This window comes from Aspergillus piperis (assembly GCF_003184755.1).
Source record: "Aspergillus piperis CBS 112811 unplaced genomic scaffold BO85scaffold_1, whole genome shotgun sequence".
In the NCBI taxonomy this organism is placed as follows: Eukaryota; Fungi; Ascomycota; class Eurotiomycetes; order Eurotiales; family Aspergillaceae; genus Aspergillus; species Aspergillus piperis.
In genome coordinates, this window is record NW_020291591.1 from 420,252 (window position 1) to 446,233 (window position 25,982).

The 25,982-nt window shown below is 52.0% G+C and overlaps 7 protein-coding genes across 7 annotated transcripts in view; 3 read left to right on the plus strand and 4 right to left on the minus strand.

Annotated features, from left to right (window-relative positions):
• Positions 1-212: 212 nt before the first annotated feature.
• BO85DRAFT_409797 (1-aminocyclopropane-1-carboxylate deaminase/D-cysteine desulfhydrase) lies at positions 213-1,786 on the minus strand (the record flags this gene model as incomplete). Its single annotated transcript, XM_025657448.1, has 2 exons — positions 1,760-1,786; positions 213-1,699 (listed from the first exon to the last, which is right to left on the minus strand). The coding sequence occupies exon 2, from the start codon at positions 1,584-1,586 to the stop codon at positions 213-215; it is 1,374 nt and encodes a 457-aa protein (XP_025520572.1). The 5' UTR covers positions 1,587-1,699; positions 1,760-1,786.
• A 165-nt stretch (positions 1,787-1,951) lies between these two features.
• BO85DRAFT_443999 (putative exopolyphosphatase) lies at positions 1,952-3,711 on the plus strand. Its single transcript, XM_025658919.1, has one exon. It carries the CDS (start codon positions 1,998-2,000, stop codon positions 3,447-3,449), a length of 1,452 nt encoding a protein of 483 aa, XP_025520573.1. The 5' UTR covers positions 1,952-1,997; the 3' UTR covers positions 3,450-3,711.
• Positions 3,712-3,955: 244 nt separating this feature from the next.
• On the minus strand, positions 3,956-8,166 carry BO85DRAFT_4683 (putative SH3 domain protein (Cyk3)). Its single transcript, XM_025662253.1, has one exon. The coding sequence runs from the start codon at positions 8,066-8,068 to the stop codon at positions 4,166-4,168; it is 3,903 nt and encodes a 1,300-aa protein (XP_025520574.1). The 5' UTR covers positions 8,069-8,166; the 3' UTR covers positions 3,956-4,165.
• Positions 8,167-11,587: 3,421 nt separating this feature from the next.
• On the minus strand, positions 11,588-11,917 carry BO85DRAFT_482545 (uncharacterized protein; the record flags this gene model as incomplete). Its single annotated transcript, XM_025663108.1, has 1 exon — positions 11,588-11,917. The coding sequence occupies one exon, from the start codon at positions 11,915-11,917 to the stop codon at positions 11,588-11,590; it is 330 nt and encodes a 109-aa protein (XP_025520575.1).
• A 383-nt stretch (positions 11,918-12,300) lies between these two features.
• On the plus strand, positions 12,301-18,971 carry pksP (polyketide synthase alb1; the record flags this gene model as incomplete). The annotated part of the gene is made up of 5 exons (XM_025658419.1): positions 12,301-12,587; positions 12,638-12,929; positions 12,982-16,410; positions 16,468-17,223; positions 17,283-18,971. The coding sequence occupies 5 exons, from the start codon at positions 12,301-12,303 to the stop codon at positions 18,969-18,971; spliced, it is 6,453 nt and encodes a 2,150-aa protein (XP_025520576.1).
• Positions 18,972-20,279: 1,308 nt separating this feature from the next.
• BO85DRAFT_360259 (uncharacterized protein) lies at positions 20,280-23,779 on the minus strand (the record flags this gene model as incomplete). Its single annotated transcript, XM_025655543.1, has 4 exons — positions 20,280-21,221; positions 21,280-22,116; positions 22,163-23,449; positions 23,558-23,779. 4 exons carry the CDS (start codon positions 23,777-23,779, stop codon positions 20,280-20,282), a joined length of 3,288 nt encoding a protein of 1,095 aa, XP_025520577.1.
• A 1,272-nt stretch (positions 23,780-25,051) lies between these two features.
• The window catches only part of BO85DRAFT_444002 (HD domain-containing protein), a 1,317-nt gene continuing 386 nt past the window's right edge, over positions 25,052-25,982 (plus strand). The window contains exons 1-2 of the mRNA XM_025658920.1: positions 25,052-25,452; positions 25,555-25,921. Of these exons, the coding sequence (XP_025520578.1) occupies positions 25,214-25,452; positions 25,555-25,921 (606 nt within the window). The 5' untranslated portion in view covers positions 25,052-25,213. The remainder of the gene's footprint in view (positions 25,453-25,554; positions 25,922-25,982) is intronic.

Here is a 25,982-nt window from a genome sequence, read left to right on the forward strand (position 1 = left end):
GGGGTGGCTTTTGTTTTCTCAGACCAATGTACACTGCTATCTTTGCGCTTTCTCCAGTATTTTTATTTTTCTAGTCAGTCGCTCGATGAGCGCGTTCGATGTGTCATTAACCAACAATCGTTCAATACAGTAGACCTTATTCCTCAGCCTATGTGCACTAGCTCTAATCAATATCTACAACCCACACAGCCACCGCAACAGCAAATATGTATCTACACAACATCCGCATACGCACTCAAAGCAGACTGTCCCCCCGTATGCACCATCAACACATTAACACCAACCCCATCTCCCTCGCCTCCCCCCCTGGCAACCCAATCCCTATCCACCTCCCCCTCCCTAACCCAATGCACCATTCCCCTCGCCACCTTCCCCGTATACACCGGATCCAACAACACCGCCTCCTCCCTCGCCATCAACCGCACCATATCCCCCGTCGCATCATCCACCTCCCCATACGCCGTGCCCGCGAACCGCTCATCAACATGCACATCCTCCATCGTTATCTCCCTCTCCACATCCTCGATCCCGATGAGTCTTCCCGCTTGGCGCGCAAACTGCAATACTCTGTTCTCGTGGTAGCTGCGTGGGCGTGTTGGGGACGTGAGCACGCCGATGACTTTTCGGGAAGGGCGGCGGGCAGTGCTAGTATCTTTCTGTTCGTGCCTCTCGAGGAGCTTTAATCCCGCGATTAATCCCCCGTGGGTACTCCCGCTGCCGCATGCCACGAAGATGTAGTCCATTCTTCCGAGATTGGGAGCCCCGAGCTGTGATTGTGGTTGTGGTTGTGGTTGAGTTTCCTGGTACGCTATTTCGAATGCGCATCGCGCGTACCCCAGTCCGCCTAGGAGGTGGAGGCTTGCGCCGGAGGGGATCCAGTAGGGATGTTTGTTTTCGGATTGGAGGGTTGAGAAGATCGAGTGGACCCCATCTTGGTCTTCGTCTTCTTCTGTATTTGTAGACGTTGTAGACACAGTAGACGAATCATCCAAGACCCTCACATCAGCCCCTAACAACTTCGCAACCTGCACATTTCCCGTCCTCTCGAACAGACTCTTGTCTGGTACTTGGGCGTATCCGCCCCCCGTCGCCTTGTGGAGGATAATCACCGGCCGTGGGAGGCTCAGGTGGTTCGCGATGCTGGTTACTTGGATGGTGTGGTTGCTTTGGAGGGCGCCTTCGGTTACTAGGGTTACTGAATCTTTTCTTTTCTGTTTGTGATGATTATGTGGTTTCTGTTGGTCTTCTTCTGGGGATGCTGTGGTGGATGTCAGGGTGCCGTGATCGGGTCCTGGTGCTAGAGAGCCGTATTTGGGTGTCGGGGAGAGAATGTCTGGTATTAGGTACTCGAATTTGCGGTATTTGTTGCCGCTGGAGGTTAGCGGGGAGGCGTGGTCTTCGCGTTTGAGGTACAGGGTTATGTTTATGTTTGTGTTTATGTTCTTGTTGGTGGTGGTCTTGGGGGTTGTGTATCGGGATTGGAGGAGGGTTCTGGTTAGGGTTGGGAGTGGGTGGATGGGGGAGGGGGTTGCGTAGAGGAGGGGGTAGCGGGGGATCTGGGAGAAGGGGGTGGGGAGGGGGATCATGGTGTTATAGCAGAGTAGTAGTTTGGAGGGTGACAATATGAGATTATGATGTTGAGAGTTCGGGATAGGAGTGGAGGTGGTGCGGAGTATATATCGGGGAGGTTGGAGTATATCTGGAGGGTACGTTAATACTACAGTAGGTATTCACCGACCTGAGAGTGGAATTGACTTACAGCAGAGTAATATCAAGATAAAACAGATCCTACTCGAAGAGATGCAATGTTGATATCCAGATGATACCATGAATAATAGCTGAATATCTTGGATGATGCCATAGGCGGTCAAGTTCTGCCTCTCCGCGGCGGAGATTCCCCGATGAGGTTAATTATCCCCTCATCCTATATTTTCGACTCCAAAACAAACCCATCCAACTCATTCTCACTACAACTCCTCCCTACTAAACCCGCTACAATGCCTCCTCCCGAGCACAGTCTCTTCCAATTCCTCGCCAAAGCCCTCCAAACCCACCATCGTTTTCTCGCCGGTCGACTCTCCCGCGCCGAATCCCCCATCTACGTCATCGGCAACCCCTCCGCCGACCTCGACTCCATCATCTCCGCCATAGTCTATGCCTCCTTCGCCCATCCCCGGCCTCACGTCCCCCTAATCAACCTCCCTACTGTCCCCGCAGGTCCCGAACTACGCCGTCTCCGCCCCGAATTCATCAAATCCCTTTGGCTCTCCACGCACCCCCCCGTCCCCGACGAAGAAACATGGTCCGACACGCCCGAGTCCGCCGGTCCCCTTCTCCAAGAACACATCCTCACCGTCTCCGACTTTGCAACTCACCTCCAAGACTACAACCACAACAATAATCAATTAACCGCCGACGCCGTCCTCGTCGACTGGAACGCCCTCCCTATCCGCTCCCCCACCCAACCCCGAGGCCAAGGCGCCCTCCCCACGCTCCCCAACCTCACCTTCACCGTCCTCGGCTGCATCGACCACCACGTCGACGAACACTTCCTAGCCCCAATCACAGACCCAGATCAGCCCTTCCTCCTCCAACCGGCCGGATCATGCACCTCGCTCGTAGTCAACATGCTGGATAAAATGGACCGCTGGCGACGCACTTCCTCCACCACCTCCACCCCTGCGGAGCTATCATCCGAACTCCAATTAGCGAAGCTAGCCATGAGCGCCATTCTCATCGACACGGCGAACTTCACCGCCAAGGAGAAGGTCACGGACTCGGATACGCTCGCGTACAGTTTCCTCAGATCGAAGATCAATGCGATTTCGAATCGAGATGGGGATGCGGCGGGGAAGCCCTGGGATCATAATAAGTTCTATGAGGAGGTGGTGGCTGCCAAGCAGGGGAGCTTGGATTTGTTGACTGTTCCCGAGGTCTTGGAGAGGGATTATAAGGAGTGGAGGGAAGTGCCTTCTTCTTCTTCTTCGAAGAAGAAGGAGGAGGGAGAGGGAGAAGGGGAGGGGGCGGTGAAGATTGGGATTTGTTCCATGGTGCGGTCGTTGCCGTGGTTGGAGAGGAAAGCGGGCGGGACGGGGGCCCTACTTGATGCTGTGGTGGATTATGCGAAGAGGGAGGAGTTGGATGTGGTGATGGTGATGACGGCGTTTAGTGGTGCGGAGGGGAAGTTTTGTCGGGAGTTGTTGGTGTGTGCGACTGGGGAAGGTGGTGTGCGTGGAGTGGAGGTGTTTGAGGAGCAGGCGGGTGTGCAGTTGGGGTTGGAGAAGTGGAGGGTGTTGGATGGAGATGAGGAGAGTAAAAGTAGTGAGTTGGGGGATGTGAGTGGAGATGATGACCAGTCGTGGAGGAAGTGGATCTGGGTCCAAGAGGATGTTACGAAGAGTCGGAAGCAGGTGGCGCCGTTGATTAGGGAGGCTGTGAAGTCTTTATAACGTAGTATCTACTTTGTCTATCTCGGTGTATATAGGCTTTTTGAATATATAGGTGGGTGGATATAATTGGGTTAATTGTGTAATTGCTTTGCTCCAGCCATGTCAAAATCAGATATGGTTCTATATCTATCTTCAGAATCGACTGACTGCGTTTGATGATGGATAATGACCAGTGAGCCAATACACAAAGCTCCAGCACAACACATAATAGATACAACAACACAACACAACTGAAGAGAAAAGAACCAATCTCAATATATCCCGACCTGATTCACAGCACCAACCGAGTCTAGTCATGCTTCTAGATCATAGCAGTAAGTTCATCGCAAATTGAATAAAGCCCCAAACAGCCATATCATCAGACATGATGCCCCATAACTCAGAAACCATAATGCATGAAAACATGGAATAAAATTGTTGAAACAGTCAAGAAGGAAAAGAGAAAGAGAAAGAAAAAAAGAATAACACCGGCGCCATCATGGTCTTTCCGGAAACGCCTCAATATGATGGTAGTAACATGTAGGGGTAGATCACGTCCTGCTGCCCCTTGATGATGTCCTGGTACAGATGCCAGTCCCGGACCGGATGCAATGCTGTCAAATAGACAAATGTCGATGAAGAAGTCTCCGTAGATGAACACAAATAAAAGATTAGATTACAGTCGCGTTTGCTTGGCAAATGTTCCCAAATGCAAGCCCGGCAGTTGGGGATTTTGGTCAGTAACACTCCCATTCGCAAAAGACACACCACCGTGCAACTCGGTCGGCCAGTACCAAGCCTCGCCACACGCCGCGCTCGCCAATCTTGATCACCGTCTCCCAGACACTGCCGTCTGCCGGAGCATCGGTGAATGCGTGCGTGCCTGTATGAGGGCTGAGCATATGCTCGGGCTTCCGCGTCAAACGCAGGATCTTGCCTGATGGAGACTGAATCGCCAGCTTGGCCGGCTTTTCGCGTCCAGACATCGAACGGCCGGATGAAATAGCCGATGTTGAGGCGGAGAACTCGTTGGACACCCCGGACACCGTGGAACCGCCCGCGGAACTGGAAACCATACTTAATGCGCTCGCAGGCCGGGTGAAGACCGACGGTGAGACACGCCCACTGACGCCAGCCTCATTGCTGCCGGACGACAAAGCCGGGGAGGCCGGGTGTTGGCGCACAGCAAAAACGAAGGTGTTGTTGACCGCCAGCTTCGCACACTGCGGCTGCATGATGTAGAGATCATGTCGCTGAGCGTGAGGGGTCGGATGGCGCAGCACAAAGTCGTACGGCGGGTTATCGCTGCTGTGGAGCATGGGAAGAGCAAGAGCCAATGGGTGAGGAATATCACGACTGGAGTGCATCAGTCCCTTCTTGCCGGCGTACACCTTGACTGTGCCCTGTCCTTCATCGCCGGGCAGGATAGCTTTCACCGTAATTCGCTTCTGTCCACTGACCCAGTCAGGCTGCACCAGCGCGCGCTTGCGCACAACTTCGCCGCTTTCGAAGAAATCACCATCGGCGTCACGGGCAAACGCTGGGGCTTCCACCTCGGCCGCACATTCCACGTCCGGGGGCACCGCAAGGCGAATCTGCATGACTTCCAAGCCGTCAATTCGGATGATGCTAGTATCATAATCGGGGAATTGCATATTCAGCTTGAAATATGGTGGGCAGGCCGCCGGGAGGGTCAGCAGAACGTCTGGCGAAATTGGCGGGCAGATGTGCTGCTCTTCAGGAGCAAGAGGAACATGCGTATAGCAAATCTCCAAGGGTCGTGCCAGGAAATACCAGCTTTCGGCCACGGAAGTGTTATTGGTGACGAACTGGTTCCGTCGCGGATTCGTAGGGCTGGCCAGCGAACAGTCCATGATGCGCCATTCGCCATCCACGAGCACCGAGTTCCACCAATGGTTGGGTCGCGAGAGGCCGTCCAGGTCAAACATCTCCCCAGGGCCTTTGAGGAACCCATTAATCGCTTCAGCGTGGAGACCGACCGCCGCACACATCTCCTTGACCAGATAGGCCACTTCTTGGGGACTGCCTCTTTTCGTCTGCAGCACCCGCCTCAAATCGATGCCGATCTCTTCAACCGGGTCATCCCACGCGATCTTTTCGCTCACCCAAGTAAAGATGGCGCGCAGCCTCTGGACATCACTCTTATAAGGGCGGCAGACATACCCGTGCGCTAAACTCGCCGGATTCGTCATTGGGGGAAGACTGTTGACAAAACGCGCGCTCTTGTCCACAAGATTCAGGTTGACACTGGCGAAGTTGGTCGGCTCACTGATCGGCAAGCCGTCAATGCTCTCATCGCCTTCCGCCGTCTCGTAGAGTTCCTCCACCGAATAGATCACAGGGTGGTCCATCATTTGGCATCTTTCAGCCCGTTCAATTCTCTCGTTTCGACTGGGTGAGCTTGCACGGTTTACATCGCGACGGACTTGTACCCAATCGATGGCGCTGGTGCCAGGCCCCATTTCGCGGGCAGAGTCCCGGCTGGATTGCAGAGCACGGATTGGCGAGATTCCTCTGCCCTTAGTGGGCGACGAAGATCCACCATTGTGCCCGACTGCGATGCTGCTCCTCGCGTTGGCAGCACCTGTCTTCGCTGACTCAAATATCTTTTTGAAGAACCCTGGCTTCTTGGCCTTTGGTGTGGAAAGGCCACCGAACACAGCGGTCGGCTCTTCTGCGCCGCCTTCACCGGACGACCAGGGTATGGCAGATGATGCACCTTGCCGGGAGGTATTATGGCTGGAATGGTACGATACACCGGTCAACGGCGTTTCGGGCCTTGCCACCCGGGAGACATCGCTGAAGCCTCTTGAGCGGAACGTGTCGACTGCCGTGTTTGGTCTTTCGGCCGGAGTGGTACCTCTCCTGGCATAACTACCCGCACTGGTCGCGCTGAATCCACCGGCTGAGGGCCCACTCATGATGCTTTGGCTGGTTCTCTCGGTGCTTCCCGTCTGTGTCGTACTCGTACTGTGCACCCCGCTCGAAGAGTTCGTCGTGCTGGACTTGTTGGTATATGACCGGTTGAGCAAGTCCCCGCGGAGATCTTGGCCGGACCTCCGTCCTCTTACCACTGGGTACTGGGCGGGGATCGAATTATGCCGGGCATGGTAGGGTACGTTTCTTGGAGGAGGAGGTGGGGCTTCCTCATCAGAATGTTGCGCATCCTCAGCCTCCCTTTGACTCTGCTCTTGCATCTGCCGAAGTCGACTTTCCATCCTCTGTACATAGTTGTTCAATTGTGGCGGACCGTCCATGTAGGGATCATGTGCGTAGACGCTGTTTCTATGAGCCTGACTGCCATGATATTGGTATTCCTTGTCTCCATCAAATCCCAGAGAGGTTAGCGGCCGACGAGAGGTTTGTATGGGCCGAGTTTCACGGAAGCTATCATATGCGTCCGGTGACCACGGGTTGTTGAACATCGGCTGCGGCGATGGCGACTGTCCGCCTCGGGGCAGCCCCATATCCTCCAATGAAGTCATCACGTCTTCCATCGCATCACGAAGGGGCGACGGGGTGTGTCCGCGGCCCTCGGAATGGGCAGCCGGGGATGGCGTCCTTGACATTGTGACAAAACGATCATTCATGTCCAGGCGTGTGGGAACGTGTGGTTCGATGGACGGCTGACGATTGACAGCAACTCTGTGTGGTGGTGGGGGTGGCGGGGGCGGCGAGTCTTCTCTCTCGTGCAGCTGAAGTGGAGATATTTCGCGCGAGGAGGGCCGGTGTAGAGATATGCTGTGTCTCGGAACCTGAGGAGGCATAAGGTCTACGTCATCAGGCGGGTATGGGGACGCTCCACGAGACGCAGGTCTCTGGATTGCAACCTCCATAGGAGGGAGAGATGGAAGCTGGTAATCGATGGTTGGCGGAGGAGCTGGCGATACTGCACGAGGAGGAGGTCCGGGGCGTGGTGCACTTTGCACAGGCGGGATGGAAGGAAGGTGGAGTTCTGGGTCTGGCGGATGGGGCGACACTCCGCGAGAGGGAGGTCTTGACCGGGCCATGTATGTCCCAGGGAGGGTGGACGAAAGTTGGGGATCTGATTCGACTGGAGGATGCGGGGACATCGCACGGGACAAAGGCCTGGACCGGGATACGGGCCTCGATAAAGAGCTCTGATGCTTTACAGCGGTTGTTGGGGTGCGCAGCGGCTTCACCTTCCGCGAGGAAAGACTGCCATCTCGGGGTGGAGTTTGCGGGATCGTACTGGTCACTGGCGATGAAGAGGTCGAGCTCCGGGATAGCTCACCCGAGGGCGCAAGAGCTTCTTTATGGGCTTGGAATGGCTTCCGAAAGACCGTTTTCTGTTTCTTAGGAGCCGAAGTTGGATTCGTGATCGGCGACGAGGCAGGTGGTAGCATGGGGCTCGTTGACCGTTGCACAGGTACGAAATCCTCCCTGAGCACTTCAACGAAGTTGGAGGGGAACAACCCCATCATGCGCCTGTCTCGCCGCAATCGGCCCATCCACCACTGACCATCGCCAGCATTTAGGCACTCAATGAGGTCGCCCTCCACAAATCCCAAGTCGCGTTTCGTTTCTCCACCCCATGAATATATTGCCCGACACCAGCAAGGGAATCGGGTCGGGAGCTGGGGTGCGGCGGGGGCCATTGCGGCTGAAGTGACCGAGCACGAGCGGACCGGAGATCGACTACTACCACCACCGCTAATTGCTAGCCAGAGCGGACGTCAGATTGCTGGAGAAAACGATCGGAGATGCAATTGACGTGTCAGAAGATTCGATATGATGCAGTATCGGGGTCCGATCGAAGTATCAACGGGGTAGGAAAGTCAAAGGGCGAATATAGCTACAAGCGCACCGTCGCTGAACGAGAGACAATAACGGAAGCATTAAGGACCGGGTAACGGAGCTGTAGACCAACACATGGCAAGAAAGGAAAAACAAAAACAAGGGAAGAGTAGCACGCCGAAACGCGAAGAAGGGGGGCGGAAGGTTCAGCGTGGGATGCGACACGCTTTAGGTTAAAGGGAGGGAGGGGGTTGGGTTTAGTTAGTGAGTGGAGGAGAGAGTGAGAAGCTAGGGAAGGGGGGGAAGAGAAGAGTGAGAGAGCGAGAGAGAGAGAGATGGACTTGGAACTCAAGGGAAACTGGACGGTGAGGCCCGATCGATGTTTTGGTGTTTACGTGGGCTCCGTTTCGGGACTAGTCCCTCCCTTATCGATAAGCTTATTACGCACAGTCCTCTTTTGCTAGTCACTAGTCAACTAGTATTATCCTCTTCCTCTAGAGTTTACATCGATTTCTCTCCCTTTATAACTCAGTACCCTGGATGATGTCAGTTCAACATACCAATAACCGAACTCATTCTGAATCAACCATAGGTCATACGAAGCTCCAGGATACTCCGCGCGTGGCTACTAGGGGTCCCCCTCCCCCAAGATAAGGATCCATGGTTGTACCTCCGCTACCCGCTGTACCACCCAGAGAACATTCACCCCTGGGTTGCCAATCAACTTGTTGTTTCATCTATAGATTACTACTTGCGGTGCAACTCACTATTTGTACCCACCTCAAAGAGAAACCAGTGCGGATCATATGAGAGACTAGACCAGAATTTACCCGCCTTCGAAACAGTCAGATGCAGTACTGTATAGTATATGAGTCTCCTTCTGGTGTTCCCTTCGATGGTATTGTTCACGATAAGCTAATCTGTCTGTCACTTAGCCTCCAGATCTGTCAAACTGATGGTAACGGTTCAGACCATTCTCTCACTTTATACTCAGACCACGAGGCTTTTTGAAAACTATAACATCAAGCGATGACTCCAGAGGCATCTCTTGGTATGTGGCCAAAATCCCTCCAACCCAACTGATCAGCTGCCGCAGCCCCTTGCTTGGCTGAGGTAATGATGGTCGATACTGTCTGCATCGCAAATCCGAGGAAACTGATCTACCGGCCGAAGAAACTTACTGTCGTATCCTGGATGTCCTTTCTAGAATTCCTTCCTCAGGTCAAGTCATGGGGAGCAATATCAGTCTGCTCGCTCGAGGTTATTGCAGCTAGCATACGAGGAGTAAGTTCGTCTACGGCCTCAATGCCGCTTTCTGCAAAGTTTATCATCGGTCGTAGTGTCCTATTCACAGAAGAATTGCCAGTTAGTAGAGATATATATATTTATATATCTGTATGATGTGTAGTACGCAAATGATGATAGGAAGTAGAGGGGGAATGAAAATAAGTCCTTTTCAAGTGGTACCAATCTCATCCATAGCCTTCTCTTTGTCGCAGTTACTCATATCCTGTGCTATGCTATGAACATCAAAAGTTATCTCTGCTACTGTAACAGTGGAGTGAGGTGGACGGTCATCATTCCAGTCGGGCCCGGCGATACACGTGCCACTCACAGGTCTACCACCCGACTTCGACCACGCTAATCTAGTAAATCGCCTAGTGGCTTTCTATATCGGGGATTTTATTACACTCATCTATCAGCCAATATTATACGTCAGGAACTTTCACGCTATTGTGTGGATGGAACTTTATTCAAGACCTTGTGATGTCTTTTGACCCGAGTATCTGCTGATGATACCGAAAAAGCTCCCCTTGGCCAGTATGGGTGGAAGGGGACGCAGTTCGGAACAGTCTTTGCAGCCTCAACAACAGAACCACCAAGGCTTACGAGAGGCTCATGCCAAGTAACCTTAATGAGGCGCGCATCCAGGATGGCTGGTACCAGTTGGCGAGTATGTGCGCCACTTGTTGACGGTAAGCATCGTTGTCGACTGTGTTAGCCTGCTCCTGATTATGGAGGACTGTAAGCTGATGGTCTGGCGGATCATGACATGAGTTCATTTTCTAGGGAATCAAAGAGCTGGCATCGACTTCGAAGCCTGTTTGATAGGCATACGATGTCTGTGAGACATGTTTGGGATTTCCCTCCTTTGTCAAGGTTTACCTTAGCCGAGGGATACACACTATATTTATTGGCCCCTTCAAAATCCTGGGACGAAGCATTGCTCCTGTGACTAAGATTGAAGGCTTGGTAAGCCTACTGCGAGTCTCCTTGGGGTATCCTTGGCAATGTCTCAGCCAGATCGTAGGGATACCGCCTCTTGATTCATACTTCCTGCATTGGCTTCTTCTCCAAACAGCCCTTTTTTTGCTATCTTCCCTGGCCATGCTCACCGTCATGAGGTATAATTGCAACAGGGTTGACACTTGCTGATCATTGTAAGGTTGACTAACCTCCAAGAATCATTATGAGAATGCTAACCTACCATGAGTTTGGACCGCAATGGCACGAGTGGAACGTAGGGTGGCAGCACGGCTTATGAACCTTATCAACGCGACTCCTCAACTGTAGCCACCAATACCCGCCTAGAACACATTCTCGGTGGTTAAGGTTTCATCCTGGCTATTTGGCGAGTTGTTGAGCCTTGACATTTGTGGGACACATGTCAAGCATGACCCGCCACTCAAATGGAAGGTTGAATGGCCGAAGCGAATTTGAGACGATGCTGATTCAGCATAACCCCTTGGATCCGTGCCATCATAGTCGTCCGATCACGGAGTAAAAGTACTATGCCAGCTGAACTACTCAACACTAGCCCAATGGTACTCGATATGTTGATTATATATTCGAGCACCATGCATGGTTTTAAATCAAAACCAGGGGAAATGGTGCAGAGTCAAGTCGCACCTGCAGAATATTTGAAAAACTCCGTGAAATAAGATCAGTCAATATCCCTAGCAAGGCAAATGAACTGGCGGCGCTCGAGGACCGTGTAGATATGGCAGGAAGAATGATCCGTCGGTCAAGCTGCTTCAAGCATGTCATGTCACCACTACTACTCTACCGACTACATTCCAGCAACAATAACCTTGTTTCTCTCGACATCGTTCGCTGACTAGTTAGTCCGAGTTTCGGAAGTTGAATAAGCCAACTTACACTCTGGAGGCTTTCGTTGGTAAGAAACGCAAGGTACATGCAGGGTAACAGGGCACGGATTTTGACTGCCTGGCCTTTCGGCATGCGTCTCTCTGCGTTGTTTCCACCGATATCATCGGCGAAGCGAGAAATCTTTCGGCCTGGCCCGTGGAATTTTGTGTCTCATGCCCAGGGAGGAAAGATGTTAGGAGAATCTTCACCCCAGACTTCTTCTTCCTTCGTCACGTGCCCGCTGCAAGCTGCTGATCGTCGCCAAATGGGGCGGCGACGACTTTCCTCTGTAGGACTCCTTCCCCCCTCGCCAAACGGCCGCCGCTCGCCATCGCAACGCCGTCCCTTGATGCATTTCCAGAACACGGCTGCCTAGTTGCTGGATTACCACCAGAAGCAGGGGTTGAGACACCGATATCCCCTTGATAAACGTTGTGGCCTGACGGTTGAGGTAGCTCCACAGGATGTCGGCCTCGATGGACCAGAGTTCCAAGTCTAGAATTTCCAAACAGGGTAACTCCACAGAGTGCCCAGATGGTGTGCTCCTGGTCCACCGCCATGGTTGTGTCCACTCAGAGGCAGTCCCTGTCAGTGTGGGAAGAGTCCCCAGAAACGGAAACTGAAGGACACTGGAAGCTCACCAGAACAATTTAGTGCCTGTCAACTAAGTGCAACATCACGATTCGCTGCATGTATTGCAATGCAACCCAATTGAGATGCTCTGCTGAGTTCAACTCTTTGCAATCGCCCCCTAGATGCGCGTGGAATGCACCTTAACCAGTTCAGCGCATGCCGTAGTTGAGACACCCTCCCCCACTTGGCCATGGGGGCCCTAAATCTACATGTGTATAAAGTGTGCTTCTCTTCGACACGGATGGGGAAGGCCAGATGGACTTTGGTCTGACAACGGCGAACGACTGATCAATAGACATCTCCCGCAAATATGGAGGGTCCATCTCGTGTGTACCTTTTTGGAGACCAGACCAGCGACATTGAAGCTGGCTTGCGCCGTCTGCTCCAAGCGAAGAACAGCACCATTGTCCAGTCTTTTTTCCAGCAGTGCTTCCATGCGATCCGTCAAGAGATCGCGAAGCTCCCGCCGTCTCAACGGAAGCTCTTTCCACGCTTCACAAGCATTGTGGATCTCCTCTCCAGGAGCCGTGAATCAGGTCCTAGCCCTGTCCTGGAGAGTGCGCTGACATGCATCTACCAGTTGGGTTGTTTCATTCAGTAAGTCATTTAGTTGCCTATCATACTTGACAATTCTGACCAGCCCTTAGCTTTTATGGGGATCTTGGACATGACTACCCTACGCCCTCCAACAGCCATCTTGTTGGGCTGTGCACCGGTGTTTTGAGTTGCACGGCTGTAAGTTGCGCCAGAAATGTTGGTGAGCTTATTCCAGTTGCAGTGGAAGCAATTGTAATTGCACTGCGGCTGGGAATCTGCGTTTTCCGAGTTCGAGAACTGGTGGCCTCCGCCGATTCCGAGTCAACATGCTGGTCAGCGTTGGTTTCTGGAATCAGCGAAGCAGAGGCTAGCCGCCTGATTGACGAGTATAGCAGTAAGAAGGTGTGATCTCCCGTACCTTATTCCCCGCATTGTAGGGTGCTGACCTATGCAGGCTACCCCACCTTCTTCGAAGCCGTATATCAGCGCGGTAAGCTCTAATGGTGTTACTGTCAGTGCACCACCTACGGTCCTTGATGAGTTCGTCGAGACCTGCATTCCCAAGAACTACAAGCCAGTGAAGGCTCCGATTCATGGCCCGTACCATGCGCCACATCTGTATGATGATAAGGATATTGAACGCATCCTGCAGCAATCCTCTGCTCTGGAGGAACTGACCAGCTGGTCACCCGCTATTCCCGTCATTTCCAGTAACACCGGAAAGCCGATTAAGGCAAAGTCCCTCAAAGATCTCTTTAAGGTCGCACTGGAGGAAATACTACTGCGACGACTATGCTGGGACAAGGTCACGGAATCCTGCACATCAGTCTGCAAGACCGGCACAAACCACTCTTGCAAATTGTTTCCGATCTCAAGTAGCGCCACCCAGAGTTTGTTCACCGTCCTCAAGAAGGCCGGTGTGAGCGTCAGCTTGGAGACTGGGGTAGGAGAGATCGCGATGAACCCAGAAACGCGGAACCTCACTGGAAAGGCAGAAAACTCGAAGATTGCTATCATCGGTATGTCTGGAAGATTTCCTGAGTCAGATGGTACGGAGGCCTTCTGGGACCTCTTGTACAAGGGACTCGATGTACATCGCAAAGTCCCCGCAGACCGCTGGGACGTTGATGCCCACGTCGACATGACCGGCTCAAAGAGAAACACAAGCAAAGTGTCTTACGGTTGTTGGATCAACGAACCCGGCCTGTTTGACCCCAGATTCTTCAACATGTCGCCCCGGGAAGCCCTCCAAGCAGATCCTGCACAACGTCTTGCTTTGCTTACAGCGTACGAGGCTCTCGAGATGGCTGGCTTCATCCCGGATAGCTCTCCTTCGACACAGAGGGACCGCGTGGGTATTTTCTACGGAATGACCAGTGACGACTATCGTGAGATCAACAGCGGCCAGGACATTGATACCTATTTCATTCCTGGCGGTAACCGAGCATTCACGCCGGGTCGGATAAACTACTACTTCAAATTCAGCGGGCCTAGTGTGAGTGTTGACACAGCGTGCTCGTCGAGTCTAGCTGCTATCCATATGGCCTGCAATTCGATCTGGAGAAATGACTGCGATGCCGCCATCACTGGAGGTGTAAACATTCTGACCAACCCTGACAACCACGCGGGTCTGGATCGGGGCCATTTCCTGTCTACCACTGGCAACTGTAACACCTTTGATGACGGCGCCGACGGCTACTGTAGAGCGGACGGAGTTGGCAGCATCGTTTTGAAGCGGCTCGAAGATGCCGAGGCCGACAACGACCCGATCCTGGCAGTCATTAACGGTGCTTACACCAACCACTCGGCGGAGGCCGTGTCAATTACTCGCCCCCACGTTGGTGCGCAAGCATTCATCTTCAACAAGCTGCTCAATGATGCGAACATCGACCCCAAGGAAGTAAGCTACGTGGAAATGCATGGCACCGGAACTCAAGCCGGTGATGCAGTGGAAATGCAATCTGTCCTTGACGTCTTCGCACCAGACTACCGCCGGGGTCCCGGTCAATCGCTTCATATCGGCTCTGCTAAGGCCAACATCGGACACGGCGAATCCGCATCAGGAGTGACTGCTCTTGTCAAGGTCCTCCTAATGATGAGAGAAAACATGATTCCTCCTCATTGCGGTATCAAGACCAAAATCAATTCCAATTTCCCGACCGACCTGGCCAAGCGCAATGTTCATATCGCCTTCCAGCCCACTCCATGGAATCGTCCAGCTTCCGGAAAGCGGCGAACCTTTGTCAACAACTTCTCTGCTGCTGGTGGTAACACTGCCCTTCTAGTGGAAGATGCTCCCATACCGGAACGTCAGGGGCAGGACCCCCGGTCGTTCCATTTGGTCTCCGTGTCAGCAAGATCACAGTCTGCACTGAAGAACAACATCGAAGCCCTGGTGAAGTTTATTGACGCTCAGGGCAAGTCCTTTGGGGTGAAAGAAGCCGAATTTCTTCCGAACCTGGCGTACACGACCACCGCACGCCGCATCCACCATCCGTTCCGTGTCACTGCTGTCGGAGCGAACCTGCAATCCCTGCGTGACTCGCTGCATGGTACTTTGCAACGTGAGACCTATACCCCAGTACCCTCAACGGCACCTGGTATTGGATTCGTCTTCACCGGCCAAGGCGCCCAATACACCGGAATGGGCAAGGAGCTCTACCGCAGTTGTTTCCAATTCCGCACCACCATTGAGCACTTTGACTGCATCGCAAGAAGCCAGGGCCTTCCTTCTATCCTGCCTCTCGTCGATGGAAGCGTACCCGTTGAAGACCTTAGCCCAGTCGTGGTACAAGTGGGCACTACTTGTGTGCAAATGGCTCTGGTCAATTACTGGACTGCGTTGGGTGTGAAGCCGGCCTTCATTATCGGACACAGTCTCGGTGACTATGCAGCCCTTAACACGGCCGGTGTTCTATCCACCAGCGATACAATCTATCTGTGTGGCCGCCGTGCTCAGTTGCTGACGAAGGAGTGCAAGATTGAGACACATTCGATGCTGGCCATCAAGGCGTCTCTGGCAGAGGTTAAACAGTTCCTTAGAGATGAGCTCCACGAAGTCTCTTGCATTAACGCGCCAGCAGAGACTGTCGTCAGCGGTCTTGTCGCTGATATTGATGAGCTGGCTCAGAAATGCTCCACAGAGGGTTTGAAGTCAACCAAGCTCCGTGTCCCTTATGCCTTCCATTCCTCTCAAGTGGACCCTATCTTGGATTCATTTGAGAATATTGCTCAGGGTGTCACCTTCCACAAGCCGACAACACCTTTTGTCTCAGCCCTGTTCGGAGAAGTGATCACTGACGCCAACTGGGAGTGTCTCGGCCCCAGGTACCTGCGCGATCATTGCAGAAAGACAGTCAACTTCCTTGGCGGTGTGGAAGCTACAAGGCATGTGAAGCTGACCAACGACAAGACTCTGTGGGTTGAGATTGGCTCACATACCATTTGCTCTGGAATGATCAAGGCAACACTTGGACCGCAAGTCACAACGGCTGCATCTCTACGCCGCGAAGAAGATACCTGGAAGGTCCTTTCAAACAGTCTTGCGAGCCTTCATCTGGCGGGTATTGACATCAATTGGAAGCAATATCACCAGGACTTTACCTCCTCTCTCCAGGTCCTCCGCCTCCCAGGCTACAAGTGGGATCTCAAGAACTACTGGATTCCCTATACCAACAACTTCTGCCTGAGTAAGGGCGCTCCAGTAGCGGCAGTGGCTGCAGGGCCACAGCATGAGTTCCTGACAACCGCGGCTCAGAAGGTCATTGAGACTCGAGGTGATGGAACAACAGCCACAGTTGTAATAGAAAACGACATTGCTGATCCTGACCTTAACCGCGTCATTCAAGGCCACAAGGTCAACGGCGCTGCTTTGTGTCCCTCAGTAAGTTGTTGCCCTTGCACGAACTACCGCGTTAACATCGCACTAACCAAGACATAGTCACTGTATGCCGACATATCTCAGACGCTTGCAGAGTACCTCATCAAGAAGTATAAGCCTGAGTACGATGGACTTGGACTGGATGTCTGTGAGGTTACAGTGCCACGGCCATTGATTGCGAAAGGTGGACAGCAGCTCTTTAGAGTATCTGCGACAGCGGATTGGGCGGAGAAGAAGACAACCCTTCAGATCTATTCAGTCACTGCAGAAGGGAAGAAGACCGCTGATCACGCAACTTGCACTGTCCGACTATTTGATTGTGCTGCTGCTGAGGCGGAGTGGAAACGAGTTTCCTACCTTGTCAAGAGGAGCATTGACCGACTGCATGATATTGCTGAGGATGGTGACGCTCACCGTCTCGGTAGAGGCATGGTTTACAAACTCTTCGCCGCTCTGGTTGATTATGACGAAAACTTCAAGAACATTCGTGAGGTTATTCTTGACAGTGAACAGCACGAAGCTACCGCACGCGTCAAGTTCCAAGCGTCGCAGGGCAAGTTCCACCGGAACCCGTTCTGGATTGACAGCTTTGGACACCTATCTGGGTTCATCATGAACGCAAGCGATGCAACAGACTCCAAGAACCAGGTCTTTGTCAATCACGGATGGGACTCAATGCGTTGTTTGAAGAAGTTCTCGCCTGATGTCACCTACAGAACTTATGTTAGAATGCAGCCTTGGAAAGACTCCATCTGGGCTGGTGATGTCTACGTCTTCGATGGGGAGGATATTGTTGCGGTGTATGGCGCAGTCAAGGTGAGCTCGGCCCGCACTCAGTTTCAGAAGGTTCAATGCGCTAAACACTGCTGTCACAGTTCCAAGCCTTATCGCGCAAGATCCTCGATACGGTCCTGCCACCCGTTGGGGCTTCGAAGGCCCCCGCCAGACCCGCCGCCAGCGCTCAGAAGGCGGCCCCTGCTGCTACTAGCAAGAGTCGTGCTAGTGCCCCGGCTCCGGCGAAGCCTGCTGCTAAGCCCAGTTCCCCAAGCCTGGCCAAGCGGGCACTTACCATCCTCGCGGAGGAAGTGGGACTCTCCGAATCCGAGATTACAGATGATCTGGTGTTCGCCGACTACGGTGTGGACTCTCTTCTTTCCCTGACAGTCACGGGCAGGTATCGTGAAGAGCTGGATATCGACCTCGAATCCTCCGTCTTCATCGACCAGCCGACCGTGAAAGACTTCAAGCAGTTCCTGGCACCGATGAGCCAGGGAGAAGTCAGTGATGGGTCCACCAGTGACCCAGAGTCCAGTAGCTCCTTCAATGGTGGCTCCTCGACAGACGAGTCCAGTGCTGGGTCCCCTGTCAGCTCACCACCAAATGAGAAGGTTACGCAGGTTGAGCAGCATGCTACGATAAAGGAGATTCGCGCCATCTTGGCCGACGAGATAGGTGTTTCTGAGGAGGAGCTGAAGGACGATGAGAACTTGGGAGAGATGGGTATGGACTCTCTCCTTTCGCTTACTGTGCTTGGTAGGATCCGTGAGACATTGGATCTGGATCTGCCGGGTGAGTTCTTCATCGAGAACCAAACTCTGAATGACGTGGAGGATGCATTGGGCCTCAAACCCAAGCCTGCGCCTGCACCTGCGCCTGCACCCGTTCCCGCACCCGTGTCCGCGCCCATATTGAAGGAGCCTGTACCCAACGCAAACTCTACCATCATGACCCGGGCGAGCCACCACCCTCGATCAACCTCTATTTTGTTGCAAGGAAACCCGAAAACCGCCACCAAGACCCTGTTCCTGTTCCCTGATGGTTCTGGCTCCGCAACATCGTACGCAACCATTCCCGGAGTGTCTCCAGACGTGTGTGTCTACGGGTTGAACTGCCCGTATATGAAGACTCCAGAGAAGCTCAAGTATCCTCTTGCTGAAATGACATTCCCGTACCTGGCCGAGATCCGCCGCAGACAGCCCAAGGGCCCGTACAACTTCGGTGGATGGTCTGCAGGTGGTATTTGCGCCTATGATGCCGCTCGCTACTTGATTCTCGAAGAGAACGAACAGGTTGACCGATTGCTCCTTCTCGACTCGCCCTTCCCCATCGGCTTAGAGAAGTTGCCCACCCGGCTTTACGGCTTCATCAACTCAATGGGTCTCTTTGGAGAAGGCAACAAGGCTCCCCCGGCCTGGTTGCTTCCTCACTTCCTGGCCTTCATTGATTCCCTCGACACCTATAGGGCCGTTCCCCTCCCCTTTGACGATCCGAAGTGGGCTAAGAAGATGCCTAAGACGTTTATGGTCTGGGCCAAGGACGGTATTTGCAGCAAGCCGGATGACCCGTGGCCCGAGCCGGACCCGGACGGCAAGCCGGACACGAGAGAAATGGTCTGGCTCCTCAAGAACCGGACCGACATGGGGCCCAACAAATGGGACACGCTCGTTGGGCCACAAAATGTCGGTGGAATCACCGTGATTGAGGGTGCAAACCATTTCACCATGACTTTGGGACCCAAGGCCAAGGAACTGGGCTCCTTTATTGGTAACGCCATGGCCAATTAGATTGTTATGCATTGCGCCTTCCTCCAAGACTCCCGCCAGAACTGACAGCACTGCCATTCTACTGATGGAATTCGCATATTAATCCACTAATATTGTCGTTGTACCCCTTAGGATTTGAGCACACTATTGCTGTGATTGCCGTTGACGAATTTTGTGCCGCTAATGGTCTATCTGGCTTTTGGGTTTTTGGAGTTGAAGTGATGATGATGAGAAAAGACGAACGATGTGATATACGAACCCCCTCATGTCATTTGCTACTTACTTCCTGATTTGGAGTTAGTTGATATGTCTCATCTACGTACCTATATTGCTTGATCTTGCTTTATGATAGAGAATGCCAATACGAAAAAAAAGTCATATCAAACTTGTGCCTATACTCAATTGACGACATGAGCAGTACACAGAAGGAAACTTTACAAGAGCCTTTGGGAATAGTAGTAGAATGGTAGATCATATCGCCCATAGCCATATAGCTTAGATATCACTGATAAAACGAAACACCGCAAAGACTTCAAGGTGGTTACAGCCCTTCTTCATCATGACTGGAACCGCAACGAGTAAGAGGAAACAACGGAACGCCCCAACAAATGCAAGGTCATCATCTACCCACCCATTCTATCTCATATCGGGATCGAATGTATGGCACGACGCATAAAATCATGGATAAAAAACAAGCAGGCAAGCTATAATAGTATGTGAACAAGTTTATTTGTGTGTATTGTTTCATTTAGTAGATAGGTTATCTGATTGATTGAAGTCTAACGCACTGCAACCCAACCCCTAACAGCACAGCAAACGGCCAAGGAACCGGGAAGTGGCAGTGTATGAGGAAACTATGTAAGAAGATGAATATGGTTGATAGGACAATCACACCGCACCTACATACATTGTGGAAAGGGGGTTCAGATAGAGAGGAATAGTGAATTGAGAGATGATGAAGGGGGGGCCGATTCAATTGGATTATTAGATAATCGGGGGTCAGATCGGTGAGGTATATGCATGTTATGCTGTGTGGTGGCGGGGTGGGTTTGATAGGATAGGTAGATAGGGTGGATGGATAGATAGGCGGGGATGTAGTATGAACAGGGAAAGAGAACCTGATGCAGAGCCGAAATAGGTATGTATGCATGCATGCTGCATGTATGCAAGGGGGGCGAATACGAGGGAGGCCGAGCGTCGTCGATTGATAAGTGGCGTTTGGCGGGGTGGGTTGGGAGGGGTGTTGGTGGGTGGCTGATGATAGGAATGACGGATCGGTTCGAGTTGGAAGGAAGAAGTTGGTAGGGTAGGGTGGTATCGATGAGTCGACTAAAGGGGCATTTCGGAACTGAATCTGAGCGCACTACCGCGACCTGCAAGCGATGAACCATTGTTGATGCCAGGGCTCGTGGGCCGGCTATTACCTGCAGTCCATTTGGGGCTTCGCGGCTGCGTGCTGGTCGAGCGAGTCGACGGACGATTCTTCCGGATTTCCCGAAGTTCTTCTTCCTTCCGGCGGAGCAGATCTTCCCGGGACGTGAGGGTTGCTTCGAGTTCGAGGACCCGCGCGAGATGGCGGGCTTCGTCGTTCTTCGTGTTGAGTTCGCGCAGATGGGCTGCGTCTCCCTCGACCTTCCGTTTCAGGGTTTCGTTCTCGCTGCGCAGTTGGCGAAGCTCGTTGCCTGATTGTGCGGCTACGGTCGAGGCGGTCTGGTATTGTTCGCGCGTGTATTCTGCTTGTCGGGCTTCGTATTCGGCTTTGCGTTCTAGCGAGGCGTTGTCTTTAGTCAGACGTCGAATGTCTTCCCTTGCTGATTCGAGTTCAGCTGCACTGCCCCCGCCTGCTTTGAGGGACTCGCGGGCCTGTTCGAGTTCGTGTCGGAGCTGGGTCCGTTCGTCCTTCAATTTCATGAGCTCTTCTTTCTGCTTTTCGACTCGCTGGTCGGATGTGGCCTTAGCTTGGGTGAGACGGTCATGCTCCCGTCGGAGTTTGTGGAAGTCTCTGGTCCGTGTTTCATAACGGTGCTGCAACTTTTCCAGCACGTTCTCTCTTTCTTGAAGACGGGCTTGGGCTCCTGCGAGAGCTTTCTGGAGTTTTTCGAGCTCTGCTGCATGTGAGTTCTGCATCTGAACAATGTTCTTCTCTAGCGTTTGGAGTCCACCGTTTAATGGTTGACTAGGGAATCCAGTCGATTCCGTGGACTGGGTTGGTTCTTGCGTCGGCTCTTCCGTCTTCGTTCTCTTGGCTGACTGTTCGACCTCATCGTCTTCCTGCTATCTCGATGTTAGTGCGACACATCAGGAACATTTGACATTCTGATCGACTTACGAATGCTCGTTTATGGGCTTGAGAAGTCGTCAGTTGAATGTCGACACCAGGTCGACTGTGCAGCTCTTGTTGCGATGCCTCAAGCTGCTCAGGGCTCAGAATGTGCAAAGGCTCAATGTGAGGTAGAGACCAATGAGCGTTAAAGTTATCCGAGACAAGGCAAGTGAGAAGTTCTTCTGCATCCTCCTGCACTCCAAGAGCATCATCCTGAAGGTCACCAACCACGTCACGGAGACGTATGGAGTATTGCAGGAGTGTCTTAAGACGTTCCGGTTCCGGAAGACCAGAGAAACATAGTTCGATATGTTCACTGGAGTTTGACACTAACAGACGAACCACCGGAAGCAGATTGCCATTGCGAGCGAATGTGGTTCGCATGTGTTCCACCGTGGGTGTTTGGCTGCTGAAAGACTTATCTAAAGCGATGATAGCAGCAGGGGCTTTGTATGTCTCCATAACCCCTTCATTACGCGTGGTCTGGATCCCAAAACTCAAGGAATCCTTGACCATGGAAACCTCAATATTCGTGCCCGATCCCATTTCCTGGCGTGGACGAGTATACGACAGGCCCTTGCCCATCAGATAACGTTCAACCACCCGCTGAGTCTTTTCTCCTTGCACCATGATAACCAAATGTATATCACGCATGCTGGCTGACTCCAAAAGGTAGCTTAAGAGCAAAAACTTTGCGCTTGAGTACTCAGCCCAAGCAGCCTCTCTCCCTAGGTCTGACTCAGAGTCTTTGATGTGTTCCGCGATGTTCAGATCTGGGTGCGTAGAAATATTGCTCAGACGATCGAGTATTTCATGCATCTTCGGCACAAGAAGATCACGCTGCTTGCTAGTCAGTATTGAGCAAAGTGACGGAGGGTGGACATCGAACCTGATAATCGCCGAGGAAATCGCGAATACTCTGGCTTTCGCTCGTCAGAACCCGTTCATAGTCATCCTTGACCCTGGAATCCATTGGAAGAGGCACAGCAAACTCCGACGGCCCAAGATGGACCGAACCAGGTGTTGGCTCTTCTGCGAAGTGCATGGACAATGCGCTAGGCTGAATAGTCTGGGGAGGTCCCATCTCCAAAGGCTCAACAGGGGGGAGTGTAATATCCTGGTCCACTTCAACATCTTTAGGATGTGTTGGTTCCTTATCGACTCGGACGCTAAGGGGAGCTGTCGTCTCCGGTACAGAAATAGGGACAGAAGGCTCTATGTCTCCGGCAGATGATGGCGTCGCACTTGATTCAGGGCCAGGGTTGGCTTTTGCGCGTAGTTGTGCATATGCATTTCTGAGCTTTTCCCTCGGGGTGGACCCTTCAAACTGGCTGTACTTCTCCATGGTATCGGACAACGACGGCCCTTCCTTCTCTTGACTATCCATGCTGTTTCTCGATCTTGAATAGAAAAGTTGGTTCAGTAATGAACGAAAGCTTGAAGCAGAAAGTTGACTCGCTGGGGTCTGCGGACCGTTTACAGCAATTGACTCGGGTACTGTACTCGCACGTCTGAATAGCTGGGGTTCATCGACTGGATCACACGGGGTTTCAGGTATTTCATCAGCTTCTTCTGCCGGGTTGGCTGGCAATAGCGCGGGTAAGTTTGAAGTCGACGGCGCAGCAGAAGATTCGTTATGCGGAGTTTCCGGGATCCCTTCAGTGACGTTCGGTGTGTCGGTATTTCCTGAGCGGTAAGGTGTGGTCGGCGTCTCTTTGACTTCGTCCGAGACTATGGGTTCGCAGGAAGTCGAGATGATAGCAGCGACTTCAGTAACACGGGCAGTGGGTACCACTTCCGGGTCAAGTGGGCTGTCCGTCACCGATTGTGACGTATGGCTGGGTACTTCTGTATCAATACCGGAACTCCTCAGTAATCCGCCGGCTTGGTCATCCAGAAACAAAGTACTTTCTGGTACGGGGCTAGGCGGAACAAAGAGAGGAGGGGTCGAGGACTGTCTAGACCGGGATTCGTCAGTCGGGGCTTCAGTCTGGGGCGGACTGGGTCTTGGGCTTAAGGAGTCTCTACTGTGTTCTTGAACACTGGAGACGGGTGGCGGTGATGGTGATGGTAGTGGTGGAGTGTTACTTCGAACAAATTCCTCTTGGGCCTGATCTCTTCGCTTTTTGTCCTCCCAGACTTGCACGGCAACGTCGTTGGCGTTTTCCTTCGGTTCCTGGTATTGCACGGCAGGCAGTTAGAACAGTGAAGCTCCCAGTACTTCCAACAAGCCTCCAATGAAGCAAGGACTGGCAGAAAGTAGAGGACATATCACTAAGCTCACCCAAGTAGGCGTCCAAGGTCCTTCCCAGTCAATCAAATATTGCGATTCGATCTCGTCAAGTATACAGTTGATAAGCCACTCGTCTGCACTCAGAGCTTCGCTATCGGTGTCTGCCTCGTTGTCGCTAGAATGAACGACGTGCTGGGTTCTCCAGCGTTTCTTTCGTTTGTGGCTTGTGTGGCTTGTATATATCGTAGAAGAGGACTTGCGCTTGCGCGACATTATACGCAAGCAGAGAGCGTGGCCGAGGTGTAACAATCCATGGTAGAGTATTGGAGCTAAAGCGATGGGATGTTGAACGAAAGGTGGAATAGCGAAGGTAGAAGAGCTTGCTGAGGTCGCAGTGTTTGGAAATGCAGCTATAGTCCAGGAAAAGGGCGAATCCTCGAAAGAAGGGCAAGGATGAGGGGTGTTTGGAGGAAGTGGATCATAAGATGGATTGAGGAACAGTCCAGCTGGTGATGAAGTCGACGGAACCAACGCGGGTGATCGACCGGCACGTGATGGCTGCTTATCGGCCGGGCCTACGGAGGTAAAGAGGGAATTCAGCTTCGGGAATCTCTCTATGGGAATAATGGTATATTTCACCTGGTAACACTGGAGTGAAGTAAGTCTTTGTTAACAAGATCAATGGGAGGAAGGAGGTTGGTTTCAATGTTACTGCTATTCCGCAGTTCGCCGAAGCGAAAGACGGAAAGGATTCATTCCCCATGCACCGGTCTGCATTCTGGACTCGACCAGCGGATGGGCCGGTTCTTGCATGCGCAGAGAGCTTTCCTCGAGAAGATGGTTTGTAGCTGTAGCTTACATGTAGCACAAAATGAATGTACTCCCTCCAATATCTGTGACCGTTTCTGGTGGAAGCCGCCGTCTCGACTCAATGGTGGTTTCTACAGTCGGCAGCCCTAAACCTGAGGAACGGAGCCATCCAGAGGCCAACACGAATGTCAGTCAACTCACACACATTGAATTTGACACTTATTCATCAGCTATGTTGAGTACCAAACTACCAATGAACTGGTAATCAGTAAGTCTAGTGTGTTTGAGGGTGTCTCAATTGTTCACTTCCGATATTAACTATTAACACCCATAGCCTCGGGTAACACCGCAGTGATATCCCTCTTTGTTCCAATTGTTACAGAGATACATAAAAGTAATTGTTTAGTAGTTATTGAATTGATTGAAGTTTCACTCTTTAGTCCAAGAGACTGTGGAAACCATGGCTTTATCACTATGAAGGATGTCATATACATCTCTCCCTTCGGGCTTCTCATATTGCGAGTGGAAGTGAGATTTATAAGTTAAACTATAGGACATATGCATTGGGCTCAACTGCATGAATTAGTTATTATATGCTCTTTTTTTTTTTTTTTTTTTTTTTTTTTTTTTCCAATGCAATAATGTCGGTGAAAGCACATCTTGTCTACCAAACCTGCAGAAGCTACCAAAGCGGGAGGGTTAGCAGCACTGCTTCCCGGGCACTTATCAGGAATGTGGGGAAGCTTTTGCAGCCATTTCTCTCTACCAACTAAATTCCTCCTCCCCCAAATCAACCCTATCCATTACTTTTACTTGCCCCCATTAGCTACCTCATCAGCTGCAACACCGATCCAATTCTCCATTTTAACACCTCGTGGAGAAGCATAACCAGGAACAATGGAGTCAGTGCACAAAATCCTCGCATCAGCGCGTGCAGCACCCTACGGAAATCTCCTCCCAGCCGGGGACAACCTATTTCTCTCCGTCGCCGAAGCAGTACAAGACCACATGAGCAATTACGATGCATCGCATGACTTTAACCACATTCTTCGGGTCCTGGCACTATCTCAACATATCCTGCTCGCTGAATTCAACACTACAAAGACTTATGACCCTACCGTGGTCCTTCTCAGCGCGTAAGTAACCAAAACCATAACCACTTATCGTAGCCAGCCCACTACAAATTATTTTACTACCATTCCACATTTAACTTGTTCTAACGAAAAGAAAAACAAAAGCCTTCTTCACGACGTGAACGACAAGAAATACGCCCCACCAGTCATCGAAGGTCAGCAGCAGACCTCGAAAGTGACTCTGGTGTTGCAGCAAGCCGGAGCCTCGGCAGCCCTAGCAGCTAGGGTAGAAGAGGTGGTCAATCACGTTTCGTACTCCACTGAGACCAAGGACCCAAATAAGGTGCTGTCCGTTATACAGCAACATCCTGAACTTGCTATCGTGCAGGATGCGGATCGTATTGATGCCATTGGAGCCATTGGGATCGGTAGGACGTTTACCTTTACGGGCGCTAAGTTGGCGGGTGCTAGTATGCAAAATTCGAGAGAGCATATTGATGATAAGTTGGAGAAGTTGGAAGGGATGATGAAGGTAAGTTTTTTATTTTATTTTATTTTATTTTATTTTATTTTATTTTATTTTATTTTATTTT